The following is a 27,436-nucleotide window of genomic DNA, read 5'->3' as shown; positions in this document are numbered from 1 at the left end:
TGCCCAGTTTGCCGGCAAAACCCTCTGGTTGTGCCAGCACTGCCGGGCCGGAGCCACCGGCTCCGTGGTGAGGGCGGGAGCAGCCGGGGAGCAGGAGGGTCTGCCCGAAGACGGGGTTTAGCATCTTCGTGCTCGACCGTGGGTGAAGCGGTTGTCTCGCTGCCTCTCCTGGTTGCAAAATGGACATGATGCTGCTTCCCTGCCTCCTTGGTGTTCCCGCAGGGAAAAGCTTTCCTGTGCTCGTAGGGGCTATTTGCATCCTTATCTCCGTCGCTGCATGGCAAAGGGTTTTGCAAGGGAAGGGAAGGATCGCTCATCCTTCCTAACGACCTAAGAGGAGACGGAGGCACAGAGGAGGTTCAGTGATGGATGAGCTCAACCGTGGTCCGTGACAGCCCCTTGTCCCCATGCAACAACCAGGTAGTGACGTCTGCTGCCACCGGCAGATGGGACGACACATTCCCTGTGAATAACCATCCTTGCAAGACAGTATTCTGCAAAAAGAAATCGCGGCTGCTGCCCCCGGGAAGCAGTGAGAGGGCAGCAATCCGCTCGTGGGTGCGCGGAGCAGCCAGCGCTCCCCACAGCCCGCACGGAAACTTCAGAGCACGAGATCTTTACCCTGATCCCTGTCTCCGAGACACTGCTTTGAAATCCTTTGCTCAATTAACCTAACCAGGCAGGACGTTCCTGAACATCCCCACTGACGTCTTTTTGATACCTGAATGGCTTTTGTGACTCGGTCGGGAAAGAAACTGCCCAAGACAAGAAACTGGGGCAGCACCCGAGAGGGACCGATGGAAATAGAGAGTGCGCTGAGCCGGGTACCCAGTCTGCTACAGGGATGCAGCAGGCAGCATCCACACCCCTGCTAATTCGGGGCACGGAGGGCACCTTCACTGCAGTCACCTGCACAACCAGCAAAATAACCGATGCTGTGCTTCCAACGGGAGGTTCAGGGCATGAATCATCCTTTTTTTTTTTTTTTTTTTCCCCCCCCATAGCAAGCGGATGAGACGAAATGAGGCTCAGAAAGCTGGATGCGGGATGCAGGCAGAGCAGGCATCTCCCGGAGTGGGAGCAGAGCTTGCTCCGGCCAGGGCAGGAGATGGCACAGGTAACACCCACCACTACTGCCCAGGGCCAGGGTGCATTTGCTTTGCACAGGTTGTTTGGGCCAAATGGAGAATAGCAGAAAAAAAACAGTTCCAGCAAGCCTGCCATCAACATTTTCTCCGTGGTTTGAATTATCCATGACTTTTGACCCAAGATTAAATCTAGTGTGTAACTGGTGGTTATATATTGAGTCATACGAGCAGGCTAATCGCAAGAACCCCATGTTCTCCAAACAGCCTGCGCCCCGCTGGGGCCGAATGCAAACCGCTCACGTTTTCTAGCCGAAGCACCCCGCAGCTTTTGCATCATCCTTTTAATTCAATACTTACAAAGCGGGTTTGTTTTTTTTTTTTTTGTCCGACCGGTATCTCAAGCCCAGAACAAAACAAACCCGGCAACGCCGTGAGCGGCCAGCCCAAGGAAGCCGGATTTCCCATGGAGTTTTGCTGCTCGGTGGCTGCTCTGGTGTCTAGTAAAGGGCTGGGCTCACGCTGCAGCGTTTTTCTCAGCAGGAGCTGTCTCTCCTCTCCACCAGCCGTTCTCCTGATGCACATAGAAACAGCCTTTTGACTTCTACCTCTGTGTGCAATTTGGGTGAAAATGAGCACGGGGGTTGGAAAGTATTAGCGGGGGGTAAGTGGCAGGTAAATGGGCTCTCCCAGGGAGTGATGCCCACCTCGATACCCACTGGGAAGGCAGAAGGGCTTGGCACAGCCTGGCCATGGCTCTCCCCGAACTCATTTTATTTCTTTGCACCTCCTTTACCTCTCCTTAGGGCTGTGGGAGGCTGAACCGATTCACCTCTCCTGGAGAGCCCAGGTAAGAGCCGTAAAAGGCCGCTATCGGCAACAGCGATCAGGTAATACTCCTGCGAGTACAATCCTCTGGGCTCACCGGGTGCTCCCCAGCGCCAGTGGGGATGGGGCTGGCACAGCCCGTGTGTGCTGGAGCCCTTTGCCTTCCCTCTGCCCGGGCAGCCTGGGCAGCGGGGCCAAGCCGGGGGACCCCAGGAGGACCCAAAACAGGGCTGATCCGGGGTCTGCCCAGGTCCCCGAAAGGGTCCAGTGAGCGGGAAGTGTGTTGGAGAAGTTTGCATCGCGCAGGGGGTCTCCACGGACCCGCACACACCGGGTCAGCACTGGGGCAGCGAGGGATGCACGGGGGATGCAGGGGGCAAGGGTCCCACCACCCTGGATCCACGCAGGCTCAGGGCTGTGGGGAGAGACGCACGGCTCTTTGCAGCAAGGATAAATTAAGGCTAAATCATCTCTTTCCTCCTGCAATAACTCACTGGCTGGTAGAAATGCAGCAGGAAGAGCGTGACCTTGGTACGGGCTGGTTGTGTGTCCAGCCGCACTGGTATGGAGCTGCTCAAGAGGCATTTCCTCACCAAAGGCTCTTTGTCTGGAAGGCCAGCCACTGTCCCCAACTGTCCCAGGAGGGACGCTGGTGACGTGGGAGGTGGGGAACACTTCAGCCCCGAGTTCAGATGGGGGACAGCCCCATCCTGATGGCCTCAGGACCCTCATGAGGTCCCCAGAGGACAGTGGTCCCCAGCAGCCCCCCAGCCAGCACTGGCTTCGGTGTGACCCCACCACCCCAGCACCCCAGGTGTCCCCCAGATCTTGGCAGCCCACAACCCCGTGCACCCGATCCTGCCGTAGGGACCTCCCCGTGTCCCCTCTTCTTCCATCCCACCCCACAGCGGGATGCCCAGCTCTTTGCTGGTCTGAACTGGTGCAGGCATCAGCGCTGGGCTTTCACCTGCTCTCGGGCAAGGTGGTTCTGCGTCGCTTTGCAGTGAAAATAAAAAAACAGCTGGAGGGGGAAAATCCATGGTTAGTAAACAGAGCTGAGCAACCGCAGACCTCTCACCCAGGAGAGGAGGAGGGCAGGCAAAGCGGAGCTGCCTGGGGCACCCAGGGCTGGATTTCGACACCCTGCAGAAGACAAGATGCTTTTATTTAATCGTCTGGGTCCCAACCCTCCCCGCGCTGCCCCGCGTGCGGCGGCGGCGGGGGCGGCTGTTTGGTCTGGCCGCAGAGCCCCGCGCCGATAAGGAGGAGCCGGGCGGGAAGGGAATGGCGGCGGCCAAGGGCTGGGGGGAAGCAGCTGGGCTTTGGGGTCGGCTCTCGGCTCCGGCTTTGCCCTCTCCCCTCCCCGCTCCCCCGCAGAAAGGGGGCAACGGAGCAAGGAGAGGTGTCTGGGGGCACCCCAGTTACTCAGTAGCCCCTTATTTCCACAGCCCCTCTGCTTCGCTTTCTAAGTCCAACACCACGTCTGCTGCCGCTTGCCTGGATTTGCATTGCCTTTGGGTCACCCGGTGTCCCTGCCGGCAGCGCCAGCTCCCACCACATCCCTCCTGGATGGGGGCAGAGGAGCAAACCCCTGAACTAGAGGCAAAAATTTGGGTTTTAAAATCTCACGTCTGTTTTTTTTCCAGGAGGGGGACAGGCGACTCTGAACGCGTTCACCCTGTCACTCATCCTGTGGATGCCACCGCTGTCCTCAGGGGACACTTGTCTGTCCCCATGGCTTTGCCCTGTGTGGCCCGGTAAGGTCACGCCGGGACAGTCCTGATGTTGGGTTTCTTCGGTGCCGGCTGCGACGGCTCCGTCCCACTCCACCTCCGTCATAAATCACGGCAAGCTGTAAATCCCCGCCAGCCCTCAGGGACCCATCCCTGGGGAGGGCAACGGTTCAAGCCCTGAGGCAGCAAAAACAAATATCATGTTTTTTGCAGGGACGATATTACCCGCAGGCACAAACAAGAGCCCGGAGCAGGGGGGTGCTGGCACGGCGGCACCTTGGGGCGGCACCGATCCAGCAGGACCCGTGCAGGGACGACTCGGGGCACAAACCTTCGGCAGGGCACGTGCTTCCAGCTGGATCTGGTCCCTGACACGGCTTCTGGGTGAATCCTTATGCCGGCACAAGGAAAAGGGACTGATCAGGGCAACGGGGGCACAGAGCAGGAATACACAGTGTTGGGAGGTTCGGGGGTGCGCTGCGGAGGGGCTGTAGCCAAAGGGGACAGGGACAGAGCTGACCCGGGACATCCCCTCTCCTTCCCCAGCCCCTTTCCCAGCCCCACACTTTACAAATCCTCCTGTTCCCAGCCCTATAGCGGCTCCTGGCCAGTGCGGACCTGTCCCCAGCCAGCCATGGCTGAGCTCTGCCAGCAGAAGGATTTGGGGACATTTGGGGAGATTTTGGACCAAACACCACAGGCCACGCAAACGGCCTCGCACCGGCTTTCTGTGGCACAGGCCGTTGAGAATAGGCTTTATTTCTCCTAGTGAGCTCCTCAAGTCCCCGTTGCTGAGATTACCTGGGAATCTTGATTTTCTTTTTTAAAAAAAAAGCATTTCCCTGCTGTGACGGCTGCCGCAGAAAGCCTAAGCCTGGGAAGGGTGGCATGAATTTGTCATTCAAGAAGCTTAAATCGGCTCTCGGCACACAAGAGGGGAAGGCAACCCTGGCAGGCAAGTGCGAGTGGCTCCCGGGGAGTTACCGGGAACATCCCAGGGATTTGCTGGGAAGTGCTGGAAGGACCCTCCATGCCAGCAGCGATTGCCACGCACACCAACGTGGCAGGGCCCGTGTCATTTCTCATCACTGGCTGGCTCCACAATCTCTTATACGGGAACCCAGCAGATTATTTCTCCATTTGTGGGTGTGGGAGATTGATAAGGAGCGGGGCCGGGAAGCAGAGAGTCACTAAGCTTTTTGTCCTTGGGGCTACTCCAGGGCAGGCGGTGGGTGACAGCAAGGTGCCACGTCCCCACCCGCTATTAAGAGGATGCGGTGATTTGCCGTTTCTTCTAGAAATAGCCCTTTCCACCCTAAAGGAAAAAAAATACCCTCATCGTCTGCTGCCTGCCTGCCCCATGGCCGATATATTGAGCCGCAGACCGGTGCCAGCCCTGCGCAGGGAGAGGCTGCCCAGGGGCATCTTCCTAATTTTGGCGGTGTAGGGTCACATTGTCCCTAATTTCCGTGACTTGAAGGTCCCCGGGTAAGGACCAGTGGACCCTGCTTATGGCCAGATGTGGGGCTCAACCCTACTTTTCCCTGTGTGATGCTCCTAAGCATGGCCTCGCTGCAAGCCACAGCCGCTCCCTGCCCTCCTGCCCGCGGCTGCGTCCCTGCAGCAGGGTCCGGGGTCACTGGCCAGGGGCCGATGGGTGGCCACAAGCCAGCTTTTAAGGGTGAGGCAAGGTGGGGGCACCCACATTCCTTGTACGCTGGTTTTCTAGTTCAGTGCCCTGTGCCACCGAGGGCAACAGTCATGTTTTGCATCAAACTGTGGCACAAACTCCCTGACCTCCCCCGGGCTCACCGGGCACATGAGCCGTGGCGAGAGCCGGCAGGGTTTCCAGTTGAAGGCTGGCCCTTCGCGAGAGCTGCTTGTCCCTGCCGGTGGCCCTGGGGGAGCTCCCCCAGCCAGCATGGCTGCAGGAGAGGACGGGGAGAGCTTTGGGCTCTGCCGCTGAAGGACAAAATGGGAAGGGTGCAAGGGTGCAGCGAGGCTGCCCAGGGTGTCAGAACACGGTCTGTCCCCCGCCCCCGCCAGGAGCAGCCAGGATGCCGTAACATCCCAGGAACAGCCCGAAGGTCCTGTTCCAGCTCCCGAACTGAAAACAAAAGTGTGTCTTGTTCCTGTCCTGTTTTCAAAGCCAGAAAGGTCGGGGCCGCGAGAGCCCTGCCAGGCTGGGCGGCACTGCCAGCTCCTGCCGCTCGTCCCGACCTCGGCACATGCGGGGACCGACGTGCCACGGCTCCTTCCCGGCTGCACGGCTCCTTCCCGGCAGCGCTGGGCTGGTGAGAGCCAGGGGCCTCCCCAAAGCCTGTGGTTGGAGAATCTTGCGCCCGAGTTCATGCTCTCGCTCCTGCTCCCTGCACTGCGTGGGGAGAGGGAAGTGAAGATGGGTGTGAATGCTGCGTGTGGGAGGACCGAACCACAGACCCCCTGCGCCCAGCATGGCCCCAAAGCCTCCAAAGCCCTGCTGTAATACACCATCAGCTCCCAGGATCTGCCCTTCCACTGGGAAGGGATTTCCTAATTCACTTCCAAATCCCCCAAGTCCCCAGAAGGCTTCGTTCTCATTAGAGGGGGCCATCGTTAGAGGGGCCGGTGCTGCCGGCATCATGGGCTTCGTGGGCAGCCCTCCTGCTGGGACAGGCCGGGGAGAAATGCAAAGGGTCTAATATGTCAGGAACAGCAGCACGGCCCTGCCATCGCCACGTCAGGCTCTGAACTATCCCCCTCGTCCCCGTGCTCGGTGCCTGCATGTGCTGCCACCTGCTCAGCGGAGATTATTAGCAGAGAAAATCGTTAGGCACAGGGCCGGGAGCTCAAGGGACACGCGAGCGCCTCTGTCACTTGGAAATCAATCCCAGCCATCCTCCCAAGCTGAGTTTCCTCCAGCCCAGCTCAAATCGACAGCAGTTTCTCTCCATGGGGGAGGACGAGGAGGTCCGACCGGGGCAGATGCTGGTCCTGTTCCCGCCATGAACCCTGAGCTCCCAGCCCAGGGCTCTGTGGGACTCTCCGCCCTCCAGATCCTAGAGCAAACGGATGCGTTTTGCCCGTGGACCTCCATGGCTGAGCCCTGGGAGGAAAATCCTGCATTGGAGCCCTGGGAAGGAGGCAGAGCTGGGCTTTGGACCTAGAAACTGGGGGAGGCTGGGAGGATGTTGTGGAGGGGCATCACGACCTGCTTACCCCCTCGCTATCCAGGGGTGGAGATGGGGTACCGGGACCTCTGGGCTGAGCAGGCAAAGCTGTTTGCACATCATGAAATTTATTATTATTATTAGGAATAGTTGCCCTGCCCGACCCTGCAGCAAGCAGAGCGCTTTCGAGGACCCCGTGCCTGTTGCGCGGGGAGCAGCGTACCCGACAGCCACGACTCTCCCTCCGAGCACTTTGTGTCCCCGAGGCAGCTTTGGCATTCTTGCTGACTCAAGCCGACAGGGTATTGACATTCATTTTGACCTTTCGAATCACAAGGATGTTCTGTCCTTCCCGGCCGAGTACAGCCTGGATACCCTGTGGGTGGATTATACTGTATATACAGTGGCTGCAAATACGGAGCTGGCAGAAGAGAAGCGTGTTTGTGTGCTTGCAGGGGTGCGGCGGTGGTGGGATAAGAGCGAGGAGATGCTGCCAGCACCTGGTTTTCCTCCTTGGATGCCCAAGCGGATGCGGCACATGCGGATGTAGAGAACAGTGATGGTGGCAGGAGAAATGCCAGCAGCTGGTTTGCGGGGGGGGAGAAGGGATCCTGCAAAAGCAGGAGCTGCAACCCGGCCCCCGAGCGGCTGCCCCCTCGCCGCCAGCTCCAGAGGCCGCTCCCAGCTCCTGGCATTTCCCATCCTACAGCTAATTACGCCTTTTGTTTTCAGAGAACGTGAAGAACTGCAATTAGGAGACAACAGGCATCAGCTGCAAGGGCATGGCTGGATCACAGGGTGGGTGTTTTCCCTCCCAGCCCCCCAAAAACCCCGTTCTGGGCAGCAGCAGAGGCTGTGTCAGTACAAAACGTACCCCAGCCCGAAAGCTTGAGCTGATACGAAAGGCAGCGCATTGCAATTCCCAAAGATGTAACACATGGTCACCCCCAGGACAAGCTCACGGCACTAAATTAGCATCTTCCCGGCTCGAGCGTGATCCGTGCCCTGGCATGTACCAAATCCTGTGCCCTGGGATGGTGGTCCTGGCAGCAAGTGGGGCCAAGAGTGGGCTGCAGGTTGCATGGAGTTGCGGGGAACCATCCCTGCTGACCCTTCCTCTTGCAGCCCTTGGGAGCCAGAGCGGGTCCGCAGGCAGGGCTGCCTCCTCCCTGCCCTCTGCAGCCAGAGGGTTTCGGCAGGGGGCTCCCACGCAGCTCCCCCCCAGCCCTGCCAGCCAGCAGGCTTTGCCGCATGGCCCGGCTCCATCCAAGGTTGCCACATGGCCGGCTCCATCCAAGGCTGTCACGGCCCAGATCCAGCCACCCCACAGTCCCGTGGCGCCAGGGAGGCTGATGGCTTCATGCTCCCAGGCTCGATGCGCCACTTATCTCTCCTTTCTCTTGCCCTGACGCATTTTTTCCTCTCTCTCTTTTCCCAGCCAGCTCGTAGGACTCTTATCTCTAGCCCTGAATCATCCTTTCCCAAGCCGTGCTCAGCAGCAACCTTTGCAAACCCATTTCCAGGGGCTTCTGCACAGCATTAGGGGCACGAGTGACAACCTGGCAGGAAAGCCCTTTTGTCTTACATCTTCATGCCACATTGATGTCCCCAAACCCCTTCCAGCAGCGAAGGCAAGGTATGGCGAAGGCAGCTCGGCTGCAGTCACGGGGCATAGGCAGCAAAGCATGGACCCCAATGCCCAGCATCGCCTCCTCGCTGCTGGCTTGTGGCCAGGCAACCTCCGGAGCAGGGGAGGGAAAACCAGTGTTTGAAAACTTCTGCAAGCCCAAGGAGGCCGGAGGGTTAATTCGAGGCGTGCTTGTCAGTCGGCTGCAGCCTCCTGGTTTGTGGAGAAAAAATAAAAACGAAGCGAGGTGCAGAGCCCAGGGCTGGGCTGGGAGCTGTGGGATGGGATGGGATGGGATGGGATGGGATGGGATGGGATGGGATGGGATGGGACGGGACGGGACGGGACGGGATGGGAGAGACAGGATGGAGCTCATGTTTGTAAGCGTGAGCGGAGCAGGGATCCCGCAGCCAGCTACTCAATACATCCCGCGGCATGGAGCAATTACCAGCAGCCACACCAGGAGCTGGACGGGGTGCAGCGAGCGAAGTGCCGCGCTCTCGACTTGCTCAAACGCTCGCTCCTGCTGCCAAGCCAGTCTCGTGCATCGGAGCGGCCTCGGCCATGCTCGGCCCTGCCCGGGAGGTGGAGGTTCCCGGGTGTTGCAGGGCGCTTGTTGGTGGAGGAGAAATCAATGCCCAGTCAGGGGTTTCTGCCGCGTGACTGGTTCATCCGCCCCGTCACTCGGGGGGAGAGGGTGATGTTTGCTGTGGTCCCAGCCCAGGCCGCGTGTCTCGCCAGCACGGAGCGGGTCTGCCTGGTGTGACAGCGTGGGAAGGCTGCGGCAAACCCTGCTGGCTGCGACAGCATCACCCAAAACGAGGGGCACCGCCGGACCGAAAGCAACGTGGTGTGTTTGAGAACGCACACAGCTCGTTACGCCGAGCAGCGACCTTGCACTGTAAAGGCAATTCCTTGGTTTTTAAGGGGAGGAGGTTTCTGTCTGCTCATCTGCCAGCTCCCGCCTGCAATTCCCTGGTTTATGAGCCTGTTAGCTAGTTTAAAACATCATAAAATTTAGCAAAAGAGGGACCTCAGAGGTCCCCCATCCCCCGGAGCTCATGGCCAGCAGTGCCTGTGCGAAGGAGAGGTTCAAACCGCAGCCCTCACCGGGGGGAAGGCTGGAGCAGGAGCCCACCAGGTCGGCAGGGAAATGGGCTCGCGAATTCCTAACGCGAGACCATCTCTGTGCACACACACACACACGTGTGTTCACATGGATGTGCATGCCCGCATGCTTGTGTGCATCCCTGTGCATGCACATCCATGCGCGTCCACGTGCATTTCCAGCCCTCTGCATCCCGCAGGGACAACGTCATGTCCACGTGGGAGAAGCCCCTTTGAAGACACAAATCCCTGGGGATTTGGCCATGTTTCATCAGCGCATTGCAAATCCCACGTTTGCACCCCCTCGTGTCCAGGCTGCCTCTCGGGAACAGTCCCTGGCCCGCGCCTTGTCCCAAAGCACGCCTGCCAAGCGGCGCTGCTGTCAGCGGGGGCTCAGCGCTGGGGCCGGATCCAGCCTGGTTCAGCCTTTCCCAGCTCAGAGGAACCGCTTCCCGCCCCTGAAATAGCAACTCAGATGATGCTCTCAGCAGCTGGGGATGATGATGCAAAATGCTCGTTATCCAGCAGGAACAATTAGACTTATGGCAATTATCTTTGCAGTTGCTGAGAGATGCCGGAACGGGCCGGCCACCAGCCAGCTCCCGATGTAATCCCCGGGCGGGAGAGATGCGGCGCCCAGCTTTGCCAGGAGCTGCCATTGCCGTGGAAGAAGAGCAAAACGCCGCGGGAGCATCCGAAGAGCCTCCTGCGGTGCCAGGAAGGCCGGTTTTGCGCGGGAGTGAGTGAGAGCAAGGACGGGCAAGTGTTCATCTGAGAGCCAAACGCCCCTCTCTAATGACATTTGTTTTCACTCAGATTAATGATGAAATAGGCTGAGCCACGGCGGGTTTAAAAGGTGGACTGAATTGCTTTGCGTGATGCTCCGGCCTCCCTCTCTGCCACCTGCCATCGTGGGAGAAGCCAGGCTGGGATCAGCTTTATCCGCAAGGTAGAAACAGGCAAAAGCTGGCTCCAGGCTGGATTGAGCCATGGGCGCCCGACGGTCACCAAGCCGGGCAGCGGCTGCTGAGCTGGGCTTTAGGGCACATTCCCTTGGGGCAAAACGTCAGGCTTCTGGCTGAGAAATGCCCACGGGGTAATGGCACAAAGGACAACTTCACTCATTTCTCAAGTCAAAACAACAAGGAGGGTTTTTCTTTTCCCCCTTGACATTGTCTGAAAACCTTATTGATGCTGCGAGAATGAAGCAAGCCCTGCTCCCCGACAGCTGCTCGGAGCCAAAACCCCCAAACCCAGATAAACAACTCCTCCTTGGATAAATCAGAGTGCGGCCGGGATGGTGAGAAAGCTTTTGGGCAGGAGGAGATGCAGATGAGCACCAGATCACCAGACAATGCCCGAGGGGTGGCCAGGAGCAAGGGAGTGGGAGCTGGAGGGATGCCAGGAGCCTGCTCTCGGAAAACCCAGGTCATTTTCCATTGAAACCTTTATCTGAGGCAAGCCTGCCACCACATCCTGGCCTTGTTTGCGCCGCAAGAGCCAACAACATTCCTAGGAAAGTTTAGCTACCTGGTCAGCAAAGCCTCTCTGATACGCTTTGTTTATTAGTGGCTAAATATTAAACCCGTGGCAAACAGGGCTCCTTGGGGCGGGGAATGCATGACTGTGACAAGCCGCCCCGTGGGCTGGCAGCCCCCGAAACGGGCAAGAACTGCCAGCATGGCCAAAGAGGGGGACAGGCTGCTCTGAACGGGGGGACGGCAGCATCCCAGGGGTCTGCCCAGGGCCGGGAGGAGGAAGGCTCACCAAAAATGCAGCCCTCACCATGGCCCTGCTGAAATGCACCTTTGCCCAGGTCAGGAGAAAGATTAAACAGGTTCTTGCTGGAGCTGGATGGAGACTTCTCCATCCCCCAGCGACTTGATTTGCGAGAGAGATGTGTCTCCCACGATGCCAGCGCTGCCCCAGAAACCCACTGCTCTGGCATATAAAACTGTATTCTTCAAGGACACCTGACTCATCTCGCAAAGCCCATGTAAAATTTGGGGTATTATTAGGCCAATTATGGCGAAATGGTATTTGCAATTCGAGCAAGGGACAGGCTAAAATCTTAACCCGATGCCTTTTCAGAGGTGCCAAAACAAAGTCCAAAGCAAGCTCCTTTCCTCTCCCCCTGCGTGAAGTAACCAAAGAGCAACATCTTGAAGTGCTCAAACATCAGGTAGTGGCTTTTCCTGCCACGCTTGGAGGGAACCTGACAAACACACAAACAAAGCCTGACCCACTTCAGCAGAATAAGCACCTCACTGAGAAAGGGAGCAGGGATTTCAATATGGTCCTTAGTGCGGCCCCGTTAGCAAGTGTCTGCTCCATATATCCAGATAAATTCACCTCTATGAGCCTCTCCTCCGAAAAGAGCGAGCTGTGAAACTTACACCCTTCCCAGGCGCAGGGCAGCACGGCTCTGGGACCCGCGGATGCGCGAGCACAGGGATGCACACAGGGATGCACACACACAGAGGGACGCACTCAGGGATGCATGGGCTCGGGGATGCACGGGCTCGGGGATGCACGTGTATGTGCTGTCCCGCTCCATCACCTTCCCAACGTGCAGGGTGTGAATCCAGGAAGTCAGGGAAGAAATCCCTGCACCTTGCCTGGGCGCTGCTGCGGGTTCTTACAGCGTTGCTTCAAGGCCGCGATTGCGTATCGAGAGCGCAAACGCCGCTGCCTCGTGTTTCGTGGCACGTGTTTTGTGGCTAACTCATTATTTGTAAATAATTCCAGGGACGTTGCTGAGTCACCGCGCTGCGGGTGAGAGCCAGCAGGGATCCGGGGCTGGTTTTGCCCAGCGGTAACAAGGGCAATTCCCTCTGCAGGAGTAGGGTTCCTCAGGGACACCCCAAATTCACACACCTGCGAGGTGACTTCTGCCCCTTTGCACTGGGTGGAAACTGAGGCTGGGAGCGCTCAAGCCCAGCTCTGGGGTGACCTGGGGGGACCCTGTGGGGACCGGTGGCTCCCAGGACCCACCACCCCGGGATGCCCCATGGACGCAGAGCTGCCCGACGGAGACAGTGAGCTTCACAGCCGCTTGCGCCCGGAGACGGGCCAGGCTGGGGGCTGCGGTTGATTCGGCTGTGTGTTTTCCTGGATCTGTATTTCTGCGTAGCTGACCTTACGCAAGAAGCCCTTCTGTGCTCCCCTTCCCCACGCACTAGTTTGGGTGCCTCCCCCTGGGTGGCCTGAAGCCCAGGCTGGCCTCCATGTTTGCTCAGCGGTGGGATGGCATCAGTGAACATCAGGAGATCGCTTGACACTCCCTGTGCCCTTGAATCCTCCCCATTCCTATTTTCCCCCCCAAAGTGCTGGCCTTCATGGCCAGGCCAATGCCCTGCAGCTCTGCTACCCAACCTGGAGCTACAAACAGCTTGGCCAAACATCCTGTGCCACCTCTTGTCCCAGGCTGTCCTGTATGGTGGGCTCCCTGGGAGAGGCAGCCACTCTCCTTGAGGATGGTAACTCCATGGGATGACAGCTCTCCTCCCCATGGCAGCCCTAGGATGGGGCACTGCAGGGTTTCCCCAGCAGCCAGCGTCTCTGCCAAAGCATGGTGAGCTCCAGGAGGCACTGGGGTGCTTTGGATGCGTTTACTGCTGCTTGTTTGCACCAGCTGGATCTTAAACCCTGATGGTACCTGGGGCACCAGCAGCTCTGGGAGCATGTGGCGGTGCAGGGCTGCGTGTCTGGGGGCAGACAGACCTCCAGGGCCTAAATCTCTCTGGCTAAAACACTGCTTCAAGGGATGAAGCTCAGCTTATGAACCCCGCATTCCCATCAACACCCCCCGAGAAGCCTGGGACACCAGGGCCCTGAAATGGTCCCGGAATGACACCAGGACTCAAGACAGGGCAGAGCCCAGGACCAAATTCACATCTGGTCAAAATTAGGGAGATCTTGGTTAGGAACCTGAGCAGTTGCAGGATCACAACCACCACCTAATGAAAAAGTCCAACGTTTCTGCGCTGCTGACCGCAGCCAAGGGCTGGAGCTGTAACTTCTCATTCCTACCACCCCGTCCCACGTGGCCACAACCCTGACACCACCTTCCCAACTTAGCGATACAGACTTACCCCGCCACGGTAGCTCAGCAAGGCTTAAACAGAAAATTCAGGCTGACGATGCAGTGCAGGAACAGGAGGAAGAGATAAAGTTCAACCTGGTGATAGCCACACAGTAAAAAATGATAGCAGAGCTGGTGGCAACAGCACAACAAGCTCCAGATGGTCCGGCAGCGAGAAGCAGAGCCCAGCGAAATGCCAGACCATCAACACAGAAACTTCAAGTCTTTGTAAGGAAATGGTGAAAGGCACACAGTCACCTGGTGCTGAATTAGATAATTAGTGGTAAATCCCTCAAAAGCTGCCTTTGGAAGCAGAAAAGAGGTGCAACATGTATAGAAATGACAGGGAAAAAAAAAAAAAAAAAAAAAGAATAACATTGGTATCACAAAGGAAACAGGCAATATCAAAAGAGGCTCTGGATATGAATTATTTGATCAGCTGGCTTTTAGGATAATGGGTTAACCAAATGTTGGGGTGAGCAATGAGTGTACAGGATGGCTTGAAGATGCAGGAGATCAAATGGTTTGGAGATACTTGCACGTTTCAGAAACTGGCTGTCCAGCAAGTGAATTATACAAAGAGCCACCATCAAATGCGAGGAACAGGTCAATCCTTTGCACTTCACATTTATTACCAAACCCAGGGGGAAATTATTCTTTTCATTCACCACTAAGCATCTTTGTTCATGTTTTAGCTGCCTCACCAGGAGTTTTCACAGGTTGCTCATTCAAACCCTTCTGCTGAGGAACTGACAGTGCGTGAAAAAATCCAGCCTGAAAATTCGGAAGAACGGCGGACCAAACCCAGCTCCGCATGAGAACAGCAGATGGTCAGACACAGCCCTTCTGCCCAAGACGGAGACCCCGACAGGACTGCAAAGTGATGTGGATGAGGAAGACCACATTGTTGGCGATACCCATTAGGAACGTTACAAGGACATAACGCAGGTCATCAAACAGTCACCCCATGGGACAAGAGTCTCACAGCCTGGAGCTCCGCAAGGGCAGGTGAAGATTAGGGCACACTGGCAGTGGTTCTTGCCTGAGGTCAACTTGCCTGCATGCCCAAAATGTCTTCTCTTCCTTCCCAAACCTGTCAGCTGGGTCTCACCTCTCCCCACAGTCCCTCACCAGGGATATGGACACACCATCACGGTATCAACAACAGCTCTACTGTGCCCCTCGCACAGGCTGACATTCAAATGGTGACCACACAGTCTCATCTGACCAATTCACCAGCATCTTCACCGAGGGAGGAGCCTGTCGAACCACGACGCTACTGCAAAACATCTTCCCTCTCCCCTGGGCTTGCCACGAGACATGACAAGCCCCTAAGGACAGAGATGTGTCACCTGAGGGAGCTAGAGGAGCTAGCTCCCATGAGAAAGGTGTTGTGGTTTGGGCCTCAAACCAGGACAAAAGGGAAGGCGAGAGGCAGGGACAGGGAGGAACGCCAACTAGATAAAGCTGTGTGTTCCAGCTGCTGTGGGAACACATAACCCAAAATGGGAACTGAACGGCACAAAGAAATGCTGATTGACAGCGCTTTTAGGTACAGCTGAATGGTATCTGCATGTTGTCACCTGCTCTAACGACTGCCTGACTCACCCATCGCAGGCAGGCATCCAGCAGCCTAGCAATTAGCCGCCCTCCTCCATGAAGTCAAGGGGAGAGTTAAAACCAACCCGGTACAAAGAAAGTGTCCCCCACGGAGCCTGAATCAAGTCTCGCTTTAGAAAGAGCCCATAAAAAGTGACAGAAATGAACCTCTCGGCTCAGCCCTACACGGAGGACGCAGCATCCTGTACCTCCTGCTTGGCGCAGTCAAGGACCATAAATACCACCAGCCTCCCCGCAGGGATCTGCTCCGCAGGACCTGGGCTCCTTCGCACATTCCAGCATCAGCGCCCGCGCCGGGATCTATTCCTGACAGTAGGAACAAAGTGAGCGATTGCATCTGCTATATTTAGAGCAAACAGTCAATACTCCACGTATCTAAATGGTTACCAGCATTCTCATTTCAGATATAAATAGCCTCTGTTTGCTTTTTGAAAGAAATTGGTTTAAAAAAGAAAATTGCCTTCCCAGTCATCCTCAGCCCCCAATTGTTGAGCAGGGGGGCCTATTTCAAATGAAAAATTAAATTATGCATTTTCTGTAAGCCAACCCAGGAAGAAAAGCTCATGACTGTGGCTGGTATTATTAGTGCCGCGATCCTTTGTGTTGATAGAGGGGGTTTAAACACAGCGGCAGCAGTTTGCCGAAGCAAACTCTGAGGCTGTTTGGTACAGAGGGGCATCATCCTCCATCTCCCAGCCTCGACCACACGCCACCTCGAGCCACCTCTTCCATCCGCCGTCAGGCCAGAGCCCCATTTCTTTCCCCTCTCCCAACTGCGCAGCGGTCCCAGCCTTGACACCCAATTTCTGTCTCACTTCCTCCGGATTCCTCCAGTTTCCAGCCCAGGCTCTCAGCCAACACTCCAGCTTGCTTTCCCTCCAACTGATGTCAGCCGTGCTTCCTCCCTTGGGCAGAAAGCCTGGTCCCGCGTAAGCATCCGTCTTTAAGGCACTACAAAGACCACATCCCCGTCACCAGCCCCCTCGACATATTGCATTAAAGTCAACCTAAGGACACCAACTAATGAAAAACCACGGCAGAAAGCTGGGATCTAAAAGAGGTGGTGAAACCCTGCTGTGGTTGTTGATTTAACAGAGAATAACGCAATTTTTTCCCCTAAGGTTTGGCTCAAAAGGGAGGAATGCACGCAGGCTTGGCACACCGATCGGAGCGCTCCGAGGGGCTGGGAGCCACCCCCAGGCCAGCATGGGATGGCTCCTGGGACCCCTTCTCCTTGCCCTGCCCTTGGAGTGTGGGACCCGCGCTCTGTCCTTCCTCCAACCTGCCAGCTCCTGCGTGGAGCTCGGTCCTGCGTGGAGCAATGCGCCAGCGGGGCAGGTGGGGCTCGGGGGGACTGACGGGGAGTCGCAGGGGCACGGCCCAGGCCCAGCCTCAGCCCCAACCCAAGCTCAGGCCCATCCCCAAACCCAGGCCCCAGCCTAAAGTCAGGCTCAAACTCAAGCTCAGACCCAAATTCAAGGGAAGGCCCAGGCCCCAACGTAGGCCCAGGCTATGTCCAAGCCTAGATCCAAGCTCGGGGCAAGCCCCAGCGCAGGCCCCAGCGCAGGCCCTGGCTCCATCCCTGGCCCAGGCCCTGGAGCAGGCCCAGGCCCAGGCCTAGGCCCAAGCCCGGCTCCAAGCTCGGCGGAAGTCCCAGCCCAGGCCCCGACCCAGGCCCAAGCTCAGGGGAAGGCCCGACCCAGGCCCAGGCCCCAGTGTAGGCTCAGGCTCAGGCTCAGGCCCAGGCCCAGGCCCAAGCTCGGAAGAAGCCCCATCGCAGGCCCCGGCGCAGGCGGCCGGCGGGGCGGGGTGGGGCGGGGCGGCGCGGCCGAGCTCCGCCCCGCTCCGTCACTGCGCGGCGCCGCTGCGGCCGCCGGCCCGGGGTCCGCCATGGCGTCGGGGGGCGCCGCCGCCCGCGCCGCCGAGGAGCCGCCGCCGCCCGAACCGCCCGCCGAGCAGAAGCCGCCGCCGCCGCCGCTGCCACCCGTGCAGGAGGAGTTCTCCTTCCTGCCGCTCGTCCACGACATCATCAAATGGTAACGGCGGCCGCCGGCACCGGGCGGCCCCCCGCCCCGCCGGGACCGGGCCTCCGCCTCCGGGCACTGCATGGCGGGAGCTGCCCTACAGCGGGGCCGGGACCGAGCACCTCATCCCTGCTCCAGCCATCACCCTCTAATGATGCTGTCCGACACCCAGCGCCCTCGGGGTGCCCTGGGTGGGGAGCGGGACTATGGTATCCCCCCTTTAACGATGCTTTCCCACCCTCAGCATCCTCAGGGATGCCCTGGACAGGGAGTGGGGCAATGGGATCCCCCTCTAATGATGTTCTCCGACCCCCAACATCCCCAGGGTGCCCTGGGTGGGGAGTGGGGCTATGTGGTCCCCCTTCCAATGATGCTTTCCCACCTGCAGCATCCTCAGGGATGACTGGGACAGGTAGCAGGGCTATGGGTTCCCCCCTTTGACAATGCTTTCTCATCCACAGCATCCCCAGGGTGCCCTGGATGGGGAGCAGGGCTATGGGTTCCCCCCTTTGACGATGCTTTCCCAGCCTCAGCATCCTCAGTGTGCCCTGGACAGGGAGTGGGGCAATACGATCACCCTTTAATGATGTTCTCCGTCCCCCAACATCCCTGGGGTGCCCTGGGTGGGGAGCAGGACAATGGGATCCTCCCTCTAATGATGCTCTCCAACTGCCAACATCCTCAGGGTAGCCCGGATGGCTAGCAGGCTAGCTAGTCACCCCTCTAGTGATGCCCTCCGACATCCCAGCATCTCCTTTGCCCTTTTTCTCCCAACTGGAGTTCCTGGGAAGAGTGTCAGAGAGAGCTGGTGTAGCCCCAAGTGCATCTCCGCTCTGACTCACGGCAGTGCCTGAGTGGTGTCTGGGTCACCTGAGCAGTGCAGGTGCTCCCATGGCCCAGGTACACTGCCCTGCCGTCAACACCCAGGAGCAGGAGCATTGTACTTGTGCTGGGTTATTGCTCCTGATGACTGTACTGCTCGGCTGATAACAGCCTGAGAAAGTACGGGCAGTGCTGGGGCAGGAATGCAGCCCATTTCTGGGGAACTGTAAAAAGGAGGATGACTTCTGCAGTGGTATGGGTTAAATTGTTCTCTTCCCAGTTCAAGATAAGTACTGTAGGGGTAAAAGGCACTTGTACAAGGGTACTGAGAACTGCGATGTTTCTGGCCCAGGATAACCCCTTCAGAGATGCTTGTCGAGGTCCTGGTAGAGGCATGGATCTGCCATGAAAATCCATCCAGAGCAGCTCCCTGCTCTAACCTGGGCACACCATGGGGAGAGGCAGAGGGCATGGGAAGCATGAGTTCCCTTGTTACTGGTTGTGGGCCTGGCTGCCTTTCCCCTGTGCACTTATTTAGGAGTTGAGGCTGGTTTGTGTCTTGCTGATATTTCACTTGCATCAAGCATGTCTGAACCCTTAATGGCTCTGCAGCCTGAGCCATGGCAAGGAAAGACTGAATACCTCCTGACACACGGGTCTGGATACAGAATGAGCATAAGAATGCAAACCCTCTGATTTGCCTCAGTTTCCCCGTTGTGCTGGGGGTGGGAATTTGCCCCCGGCCTCGATTCTGCCTGATCTCTCCAGCCCACAGAAGTGAGGCTGAGCCCATTGCCAGGTGCATACACGTACATAAGCAAAGTGGGCAGTAGCCACGGGCTGAGACCTCCCTAGATTCCTTTATGTCACCGAGCAGGTCATGCTGCCCCGCAGATGACAGTCCCTAGGATATCTTGTACCATGGCCCACTGAGCCACCCACTGCCACTACCCAGCCACCTCCCTCGGCTTCACACACGGCATTTCCTGGGCGGCTTGAGCCGACGTAGGTACGCCGAGCAGTGCTGTAGTCAGGTAGGACCACAGAGGCAAGCGGTGGGATGTGTTGCCTCATGTCCCTGACAGATGGCAAACGTATTATCCTTTAACGCTGCCACTAGTCGCAGAGCCCAAGCCTGGCTGTTTTGACACTGACTCAGCCGTGAAGACACATCTCCAAGGTGACTCTGCGCTTGGGAGCGAGGGTGTATCGCATAAATTTGCTTACATTCAAGGACACGTGCTCTTTCCTGTTGTTTGAGTCCTGAGAAAGTTTTCCCCAGCAGGGCTTGCCTTTATTTTCACCCTTGTACCACAAAATGCCATTGCTGATAAGGTCCCAGCACACGGCTCCACCAATGGCGGGTTGTGTTGGTGTAATGAAGAACACTGAGCCTTAAAGGCAGGTCTTATGCGCAGTCCGTCAGCACAGGCCGTGGCTGGATGTTGGGTTGAATCCTGTGTCACTGCAGGCAGCTGCAGTCTCTTCCCACTCCTCCTCACCCCTGCCTGTGCTGTCCCTCAAAGAGGGAGTCGCTTCAGTGGCTTGATCCAGCAGGAAAACCACCCATCAGAAAAAATAAACCCAAAAAAACTCCCAAACCTGAAATAATTATTCTTTTCGATCAACCAGCCGGACCGGCAGCTGTCGGTTCTCTATGTGTGGGGAAGGGAAGAAGACTTGGGGAGAGCTGGAGCAGGGAGGGCATCCCTCTTAAAGCCAGCCTGCAGCGATGGTGGGTTAAAGGCAGTGTCAGCCCATCCTTCTCCAGACGTGCCGTGGGGTTGTGAGTGTGCCTGTATTTTTCCACTGCCGACCTGACCATGAATGCCTGCATAATGGGGATACATTATAGTACCAGCTGCAGTTTTATTTAGAAGGGAGTAATGAATATTTTGTTCCAACAGGCTTTTGAAACAAACCGCGACCATCTGGTTAAAAGTTTTGCTCTCAGCCATGTCATGATTCCCCAAAGTTATAATCGAGCACCTCTCTGCCCTGGTCGTGCCAAGCAGATTTATTTTTAGGTCTGGCTATTGAACAGGCTCCCAGTTTTCAAAGACCGTTAGAATCCCTCACTCGTTATTAACCGGCGCCCTGGAAGCAAGGATTCGCTTTTGCCTGGAATGGGTAAAACTTCTCACTGGTGCTAACAAAGCTGCGGCAGATACTAATGAGGGTTTGAGGGCAGACGCTGCCTCAGACAACACTGATCCTTGAAGAGCGCAGAGCTGGCTGCAGAACCAATTGTGCTGCTCTTAAAAAAAAACAACAAAAAAAACAAAAAAAAACCCCAACCCCCCCCCCCGTCGCTTCTCTTTTATTAGGTATATATCCCCAGAGAGTCGTTTTAAAGCTCCAAAGTACCATTTTCTCTGCCACTGGATACTGTCTGATACTTTGGGGAACAGTTTCTATTTACCGCTGTCAAGCTGTTTGACGGCATTGATTTTTTGTATTACAGCAGCAACAGGTCACGGGTGAAACCGAGATCTTTTTTTCTAGGTGCCTACACGCAACATACGTATGTAATCTTACCTTCCCCAAAGAGAGATAGGGGAGTTCAAACAGAAGGAGAATTTATCCTGCTCCATGGTAGTGTTTTAAAGCTGCAGACCGGCTCCTGACCCGATTGATGGGTGCTGAGGTAGCTGGATCGTGTGCTGGAAATCAGCAGGAAACCCGTTTGCCCCAGAGGCTACCCAGTCTGTATATCTATCTGTGTCCATTTTCTTGGGATGGGTGAATTAGGTGTGCGTAGCTAGATACCAAGAGCAGAATTTTCCCTGTGAATTCCAGTTTAAGCCCTGGTTCTGCTGGAAATGACAGTCACCCCTGCGGGCTGAAGGGGCGTTTCCAATAGGAGAATTCAACAATGTCTCGATTTTCTCTCCTCTGCAGCATGGACAAGGACAGCCAGGATGTTCATCAGGTGCTGAATGAGCTGAAGAACAAGTTCCAGGAGATGCGGAAGCTGATCAGCTCCATGCCGGGCATCGGTGTGAGCCCAGAGCAGCAGCAGCAGCAGCTGCAGAACCTGCGGGAGCAGGTCCGGACCAAAAACGAGCTGCTGCAGAAGTACAAGAGCCTTTGCATGTTTGAAATCCCCAAGGAGTAAGAAGGACGCAGCTCTGCTCTGCGGGTCTGAGATACCTCCTCTCCCGGCTGAACAGGAGAGAAAAAGATGGCAGAAGTTTACATTTCTTTCTTTTACGCATTTTTGGTGGCGTTGCTCTGAAGTTGTGTCTGTGTGGATGACAGGCATGTGACACTGAACCAGAACACTGTGTGCTTCACACATGATGATTACAGCGGAACATTCGCTTTGATCTGCTGTAGGGCTGTGCGTTTATATCTGCATCTCTTCTGTTTTCTCTCGGGGTGGGGTGAGGTGGTATTTTTTTACATTCAAGCAAGCAGGAGACACGATGTTTTCTCCTCTCTAAGGGTCAAAGTACCTGCTGGTTAACTTCAGCAAGAAAAAGGGGACACTTTCTGCAATTTTTTTTCACTTTGAAGTGGCCAGACATCAAAAGGCAGCATGAGGGGAGTGTGAGCTGTTTGGCCTCGCTCCTGGAAAGGGTCTCTGGGGCACTTCCAGTCTCTGTGTGTCGCGAGAGGAAAGATTGCTTTCAGTTACTTTTGTATTTCTCTCTCTTTCTCTCTTTTTATACAAGTGATGGTTGTGTCTGAGATGAGTCGAGTAAAGATGTGGAAATTCCAGGCTGCCCCTGTTGTGTATTCGCTGAGTGGATGTGGGCTGAGCAGGGGCAGGACTTCGGCAGCACAGAGGACGTGCGTAGCCTGGGCCCAGCTTCTGGGTCTTGACGTTGCTTTTTTGGAAGCGGGGTGACTTGGGAGAACAAAGCGGAGGCATGGATTTCGGTAGGCTTTGGGTGCTTAAAATTTTGGGTGGGTGGAGCTTGTAGGCAGTACATGGGGCTTCTTGCTCTTAAAACAGGAAAGGAAAGCAGAATCAAAACAAAGGGCATAAATGATAAGTTTAGTTACACATAACTAAAAGATTAGTTATTCCACACGTGACAGAAGTCAGGCTCAACAGGACGGGTCAGTTCCACAGCCGAAGTGCTCCAGGGGCTTCCCACAAACACAAGCATTTGAGTGGCTTGAACGTTTGCCAGCGGCTGACGGAAAGCTCTTGAATGTTGTATGGCATTCAGACGGGTGCCAGGGCTCCCTGCCCTCTGTCCTGCCGTTAGCTGCTGTGGTGGCTGATGGCACCCTGGTGAGCAGCACTGCATCTCGCCGACTAACCAAAAAAGATGCGATGGGACCTTAAATCTCACGGTTCCCTGAATTATGCTGAAAGACGGTGCAGGTCAGTAGTGGAAGACGTTAAGATGTGCAGCAATGCCTGCTTGCAGCCCAAAAAGCCAACCGCATCCTGGGCTGCATCAAGAGAAGCATGGCCAGCAGGTCAAGGGAGGTGATTCTGCCCTTCTGCTCCGCCCTGGTGAGACCCCACCTGTCCAGCTTTGGAGTCCTCAGCAGGAAGGACATGGACCTGTTGGAATGGGTCCAGAGGAGGCCATGAAGATGATCAGAGGGCTGGAGCCCCTCTGCTGTGAGGACAGGCTGAGAGAGTTTGGGTTGCTCAGCCTGGAGAAGAGAAGGCTCCAGGGAGACCTTAGACCCCCCTTCCAGTACCTGAAGGGGGCCTACAGGAGAGTTGGGGAGGGACTCTTTATCAGGGAGTGTAGCAACAGGATGAGGGGTAACGGTTTTAAACTGAAAGAAAGAGATTTAGATTAGATATTAGGAAGAAATTCTTTGCTGTGAGGGTGGTGAGCCCCTGGCCCAGGTTGCCCAGAGAAGCTGTGGCTGCCCCATCCCTGGAGGGGTTCAAGGCCAGGTTGGACGGGCTTGGAGCAATCTGGTCTGGTGGGAGGTGTCCCTGCCCAGGGCGGGGGGGGGAACTAGGTGGTCTTTAAGGTCCCTTCTAACCCAAACCGTTCTATGATTCTATGAAAAAACAGCTAGTGAAATACAATATCCATTAAGAACCGGCATCCAAGGGCAGGTAGCGCTTGTGCCTTCAAAAGAAGAGGAGCAAGGTCTGTTTGGGTAGGATTTTCCTTTCCTAAACCAAGAGGCAAGTAATTCTGCTGGTTGGGAGCTGGGATGGTTGCGACTCACCTGTAGCCTAGAGATGACTCTGTTCCCGCTGGGATACTTTACTAGTACTTTCTTTGGGAAGGTGCCAGTGTGTAAACTCTGAGCAAAGCAGAACACCAAGATAAACAAAGCACAACGTACGCTCTTTTTATTACTGAAATTACCTTTCTGCCAGCCATTGCCTGTCCCGGCTCAATAAATTCTTGTGTCTCTTGCCTGGACAGTGGTTTCCCTTTTTTTGCCAGTTGCTGTTCCCGTGAAATCAGAGCATATGCGGTGCTGGAAGAAACAACGTGTTTCCAAAGAAATACTTGGCACTGAGCACAGGAACAAGTTAACTCTGTCAACTTGAATCCAAGTTTCAAGAGAAACTGAAGCAGTTTGGTTTGCAGTCTCACTCGCCCACCTTAGTTTTGTGGCTTTGATAGATTTTTTTTTTTTTTTACCATTAATATGTATTAAATGTAGATTTGTTCTGCCGCTTGGGGGGCGAACGGGGGCTGAAAATGAACTGAAAGAGAAGCTGGGAGAGCTGTTCTTGGAAGAGCTTTCCCCTTTCCCTTTCACTTCCAGCAACGGTTACTGCAAATTGTTATTAGGCAGAGATTAAAAACCATCAGATTCAAAGGTGACCTTTCGAGCAAAGTACTTCCTTTACTCATGTTGCAAAATAAAAACAATATCCCGGACGGGGCGCAAAATGAATCACTCTCTGTTGACATCATTAAAGTGTGCTTAGTTAATCAGGAAAAAGCACGAAACACAATCAGCCCTTTATAATGAAGTGATGTCAGTTTGCTCGGTTTCTGCCGTGAATGACATGCCAATGCCCGGCGCGTCGTGGGGCTGGCAGGATCGTCACCCGGCGTTAGCGGAGTGAGGAAAGTGTCTTGGCTCGGTGACCCGTTTTGAGTAACTAACTCTGTGCGTGGCCCCTTGTTACCCCGTGTGGCAAGAAATCGGCTGCTTGCAGAGGCGGAAACCTTTGCACTGGTAGTCGGAGAAAATGGGGTAATAAAGGGATTGAGTCGAGGGGGCGTTTTTAGCACCTCGGAGCTGGGCTCAGGTCTCGGGTTTAACAGGATTTGGTTTTGCTACGGGGCCGGGCGAAGAAGCAAAGGCAAACCCAGAGGTGTCATTTTAAAAAGATTTTATTAATTTGTAGAAAAAATAAAACATCAAGTTTCACCCACGGTAGAAACACTTGAAGATTTTTTTTGTTCGTGTCACTGACAACCAATACCTACATAAAGTGCCTATTATTTTCTTATTTAAAAAAACCCTTCCCACTCCCCCCGCCCTCCCCAAATCTTGCAAATCAGACAAGACAAATGTAAACAAGAGTCAGTTTTTTTGGTCCATCGGGGCTTGTAACTCTGCAATGTCTTTGCAACAGCTTAGGAGTGTCTTCTGCACGTGTTTTGCCGACACAGATGAACACACGACACCAAGCTAAAGTCCGTGCACAGCTTCTCAAGTTAAAAAAAACTCAAAAAACAACAAAAAAACCCGACCCCAAAGCCCCAAGCAAGGCCCTGGCAGGCCTCTGCCCTCCCTCCTGAAGGCAGTGCCCGAGGCTGGGTGGTTTAGGAGGGAAAGAAACGCCAAGGTCTGTGCCCTCCACACTCATCCTCCCACCTGGCTGCCCAGCAGCTCATCCTTTCCCCGTCTCTCTGCCCGGAGGAGGCTGGTCCCAGCGGCGCCCCCCCCTCCAGCCCTCTAAAGCCTCCCCCTTCGCATCCCTCGCTCCCAAAATGTACCCCCGGGGGAGGGAGCTGATGAAAGCGATCCCTCGGGAGGAGGGAGGCTGGGGAAGAGGCGAACCCCGCTCTCCTGCCTGCCCAAAGTCAATTCGGAAACGAGCATCTTTCCCCCCTCCCTTCCTTCCTTCTTTCCTTCCTTCCCATCGCGGGGCGAGCGGGGGCTCCTAGCTGATCACGCAACGGTCCTTCTCCTTGCTGTGCCCGCCACCGATGGCTTTCTCCCGGATGTACATGAGGTCACTGTGGACGCTGGGTCGCCGGGCGAAGGGGGCCACGATGCCGTACGCCTCCTCCGTGCTGCCCCGGCCCCCCTCTTTCAGCAGCTTTTTGCCTTTCAGCGCCTTCTTATGCAGGATGTCGCAGTACTGGACCGAGACCTTGCGGTGCAGGTCGGGGCTCATCTCACTGGGCAGCTTGGCCATGGCGAAGAGCGCCTGGAACATCTGGTCCAGGCTGCTGTTCTTCTTGGCCGAGATCTCGAAGTAGGCGCATTTTTTGGGGTCCCCTCCCACCAGCTGCTCGATCTCCCGGGGTTGCACTTCCCGGTAAAAGTCCCGGTCGCCCTTGTTGCCGCAGATGACCAGGGGCACCTCTATGTTCTCCTTGGTTTTGTTCTTCAGGCACGACTTGGTCTCCAGGATTTGCTGCTTCAGGCGCTGCACCTCCTCAAAGGAGTCCCGGTTGTCCAGGCTGAACACGAGGATGAACACGTCTCCTGGGGACAAAGAGGAAACGTGAGATGGTTGCAGGGACGGGGACACACAGAGACCTGCTGCCTAAGCCATCTAGAGACTTGGGGAGGGAAGGAGCAGGCAGCACCTGGGTCCCATACCCTTCCGTCCACGGAGCAAAATTGCCCACTCCGTGCACAGGCAAAATCCCACCTCCCTCCTCCCAGAACTGGAGAAACATCCCCAAACTGGGCAAGAACACCTGAAATCTGGCAAGGGACCCTCCCCAGCAAGTACCTGTGAGGATGGAGAGGCGGCGCATGGCTGGGAAGGGGTGGTTGCCCGACGTGTCCAGGATGTCGAGCTGGTAGACCTCACCGCGGATGCTGTAGAACTTGCGGTGGAAGTCCTCGATGGTGGGCGTGTATTGCTCCTCGAAGCGGCCGGTGAGAAAGCGTGAGACGATGGCCGTCTTGCCCACCTTGGAGGAGCCCAGGATGACCATGCGGTAGCAGTTCTTGGCGGGGATGCTCAGCTCGGCCTCGCTGGGACACATCTTCTTGATCATCGCTGCCAGTTTCATTGAAGCCGGCGAAGGGGCAGCTTGCGCCGAGAGGAAGGAGGAGGAAGAGGAGCGGGAGGAGGAAGGCGATGGCTGCCCGGCTGCTCTGCCCCTCTCCCTCGCAGGAAAGGCCGGTGTGAGCTCTGCACAGCCGCCGCCGCCGCCGCCGCGTTATATGGAGGCGGCAGCGACCGCCCCTCGGCGCGTCACGGCCCGGGGCGGCGGCGGCTGAGTCAGTGCGGGGCTCCGCGCCCCGCCGGCCCCCACTGCAGCCCGGCTGGGGCTCCCGGTGCTGCACAGCCCGGCCCCGTTCGCAGCCCGTTTGGGGCTCCCGGTGCTGCACAGCCCGGCCCCGTTCGCAGCCCGTTTGGGGCTCCCGGTGCTGCACAGCCCGGCCCCGTTCGCAGCCCGGTTGGGGCTCCCGGTGCTGCACAGCCCGGCCCCGTTCGCAGCCCGGTTCTCACTCCCGGTGCTGCACAGCCCGGCCCCGTTCGCAGCCCGGTTCTCACTCCCGGTGCTGCACAGCCCGGCCCCGTTCGCACTCCCGGTGCTGGCCCCCGGTCCCGTTTGCAAGCCGCCCCTTTTGCAGCTCAGCCCGGGGATACCCGGTGCTTTCTATCCTCCCCGTTCGCAGCCCGGTGCCGGCCCCCGGCGCCCTGCAGCCTCCCGGGGGTCCCGGGCGCCGCACGCCCTGCAGTGGGGTCGCCCCGAGCGGGACCCCTTTGTCGCCCGCACTGTCCGGGCGCGGGGACTCGGGGCGGGGGCCACCGGGAGGGGGTCCCAGCCCGCTCCCCGGCGTGCTGTCGCTCCGTTTTAGACTTTCCCTCGGCGCAGAAGCGGGTGTGCGGGCACCCTCCCCGCAGCAAAAGCAGGGAGAAGCCCCCTGCGCGGTGGGTGCGGGCGACGGGAGCGGAGAGACGGCCCCGTCCCACCGGGCACCGCAGCCCGGGCTGCAGGCGGCGCGGTGCCCCCGGGAAGGAGGGCTTTGCGTGGCGGCACTGCCCTTAACCCCCGCACCGACCCCCGCACCGACCCCCCCCCGCCCCCGGGAGCCCAGCGCGGTACCGCTGCAGAGCCGGCTCCCCCGCTAGGGGGCGCTCAGCGCGGGCAGGGCGCGCAGGACGGGCAGCGCAGGCAGCGCGGGCAGCGCGGGCAGTGCGGGCAGGGCCGACACCTGCAGTACTGCCCCAGGCGGGGCTGGGGAAGCTCGTCCTGGGGACACGAC

The 27,436-nt window shown here is 56.9% G+C and overlaps 2 protein-coding genes across 3 annotated transcripts; one reads left to right on the top strand and one right to left on the bottom strand.

Annotated features, from left to right (window-relative positions):
- The first annotated feature begins 17,078 nt into the window (after positions 1 to 17,078).
- MED9 (mediator complex subunit 9) lies at positions 17,079 to 21,802 on the top strand. The gene is made up of 2 exons (XM_063344891.1): positions 17,079 to 17,269; positions 20,981 to 21,802. The coding sequence occupies exons 1-2, from the start codon at positions 17,124 to 17,126 to the stop codon at positions 21,195 to 21,197; spliced, it is 363 nt and encodes a 120-aa protein (XP_063200961.1). The 5' UTR covers positions 17,079 to 17,123; the 3' UTR covers positions 21,198 to 21,802.
- A 2,548-nt stretch (positions 21,803 to 24,350) lies between these two features.
- RASD1 (ras related dexamethasone induced 1) lies at positions 24,351 to 26,375 on the bottom strand. Of its 2 annotated transcripts, none has more exons than XM_063345040.1 (2): positions 25,947 to 26,374; positions 24,351 to 25,693 (listed from the first exon to the last, which is right to left on the bottom strand). In XM_063345040.1, the coding sequence occupies exons 1-2, from the start codon at positions 26,230 to 26,232 to the stop codon at positions 25,143 to 25,145; spliced, it is 837 nt and encodes a 278-aa protein (XP_063201110.1). In that variant the 5' UTR covers positions 26,233 to 26,374; the 3' UTR covers positions 24,351 to 25,142. The 2 variants fall into 2 exon arrangements, with proteins under 2 accessions (XP_063201110.1, XP_063201111.1); XM_063345041.1 differs by having other exon boundaries at positions 25,235 to 25,622; positions 25,947 to 26,375.
- Positions 26,376 to 27,436: the final 1,061 nt, after the last annotated feature.

The sequence above is a fragment of the Chroicocephalus ridibundus genome, chromosome 8 (genome assembly GCF_963924245.1).
Source record: "Chroicocephalus ridibundus chromosome 8, bChrRid1.1, whole genome shotgun sequence".
Lineage (NCBI taxonomy): Eukaryota > Metazoa > Chordata > Aves > Charadriiformes > Laridae > Chroicocephalus > Chroicocephalus ridibundus.
The sequence above is the reverse complement of the archived record's forward strand: the minus strand, read 5'-3'. Positions and strand labels throughout refer to the sequence as shown.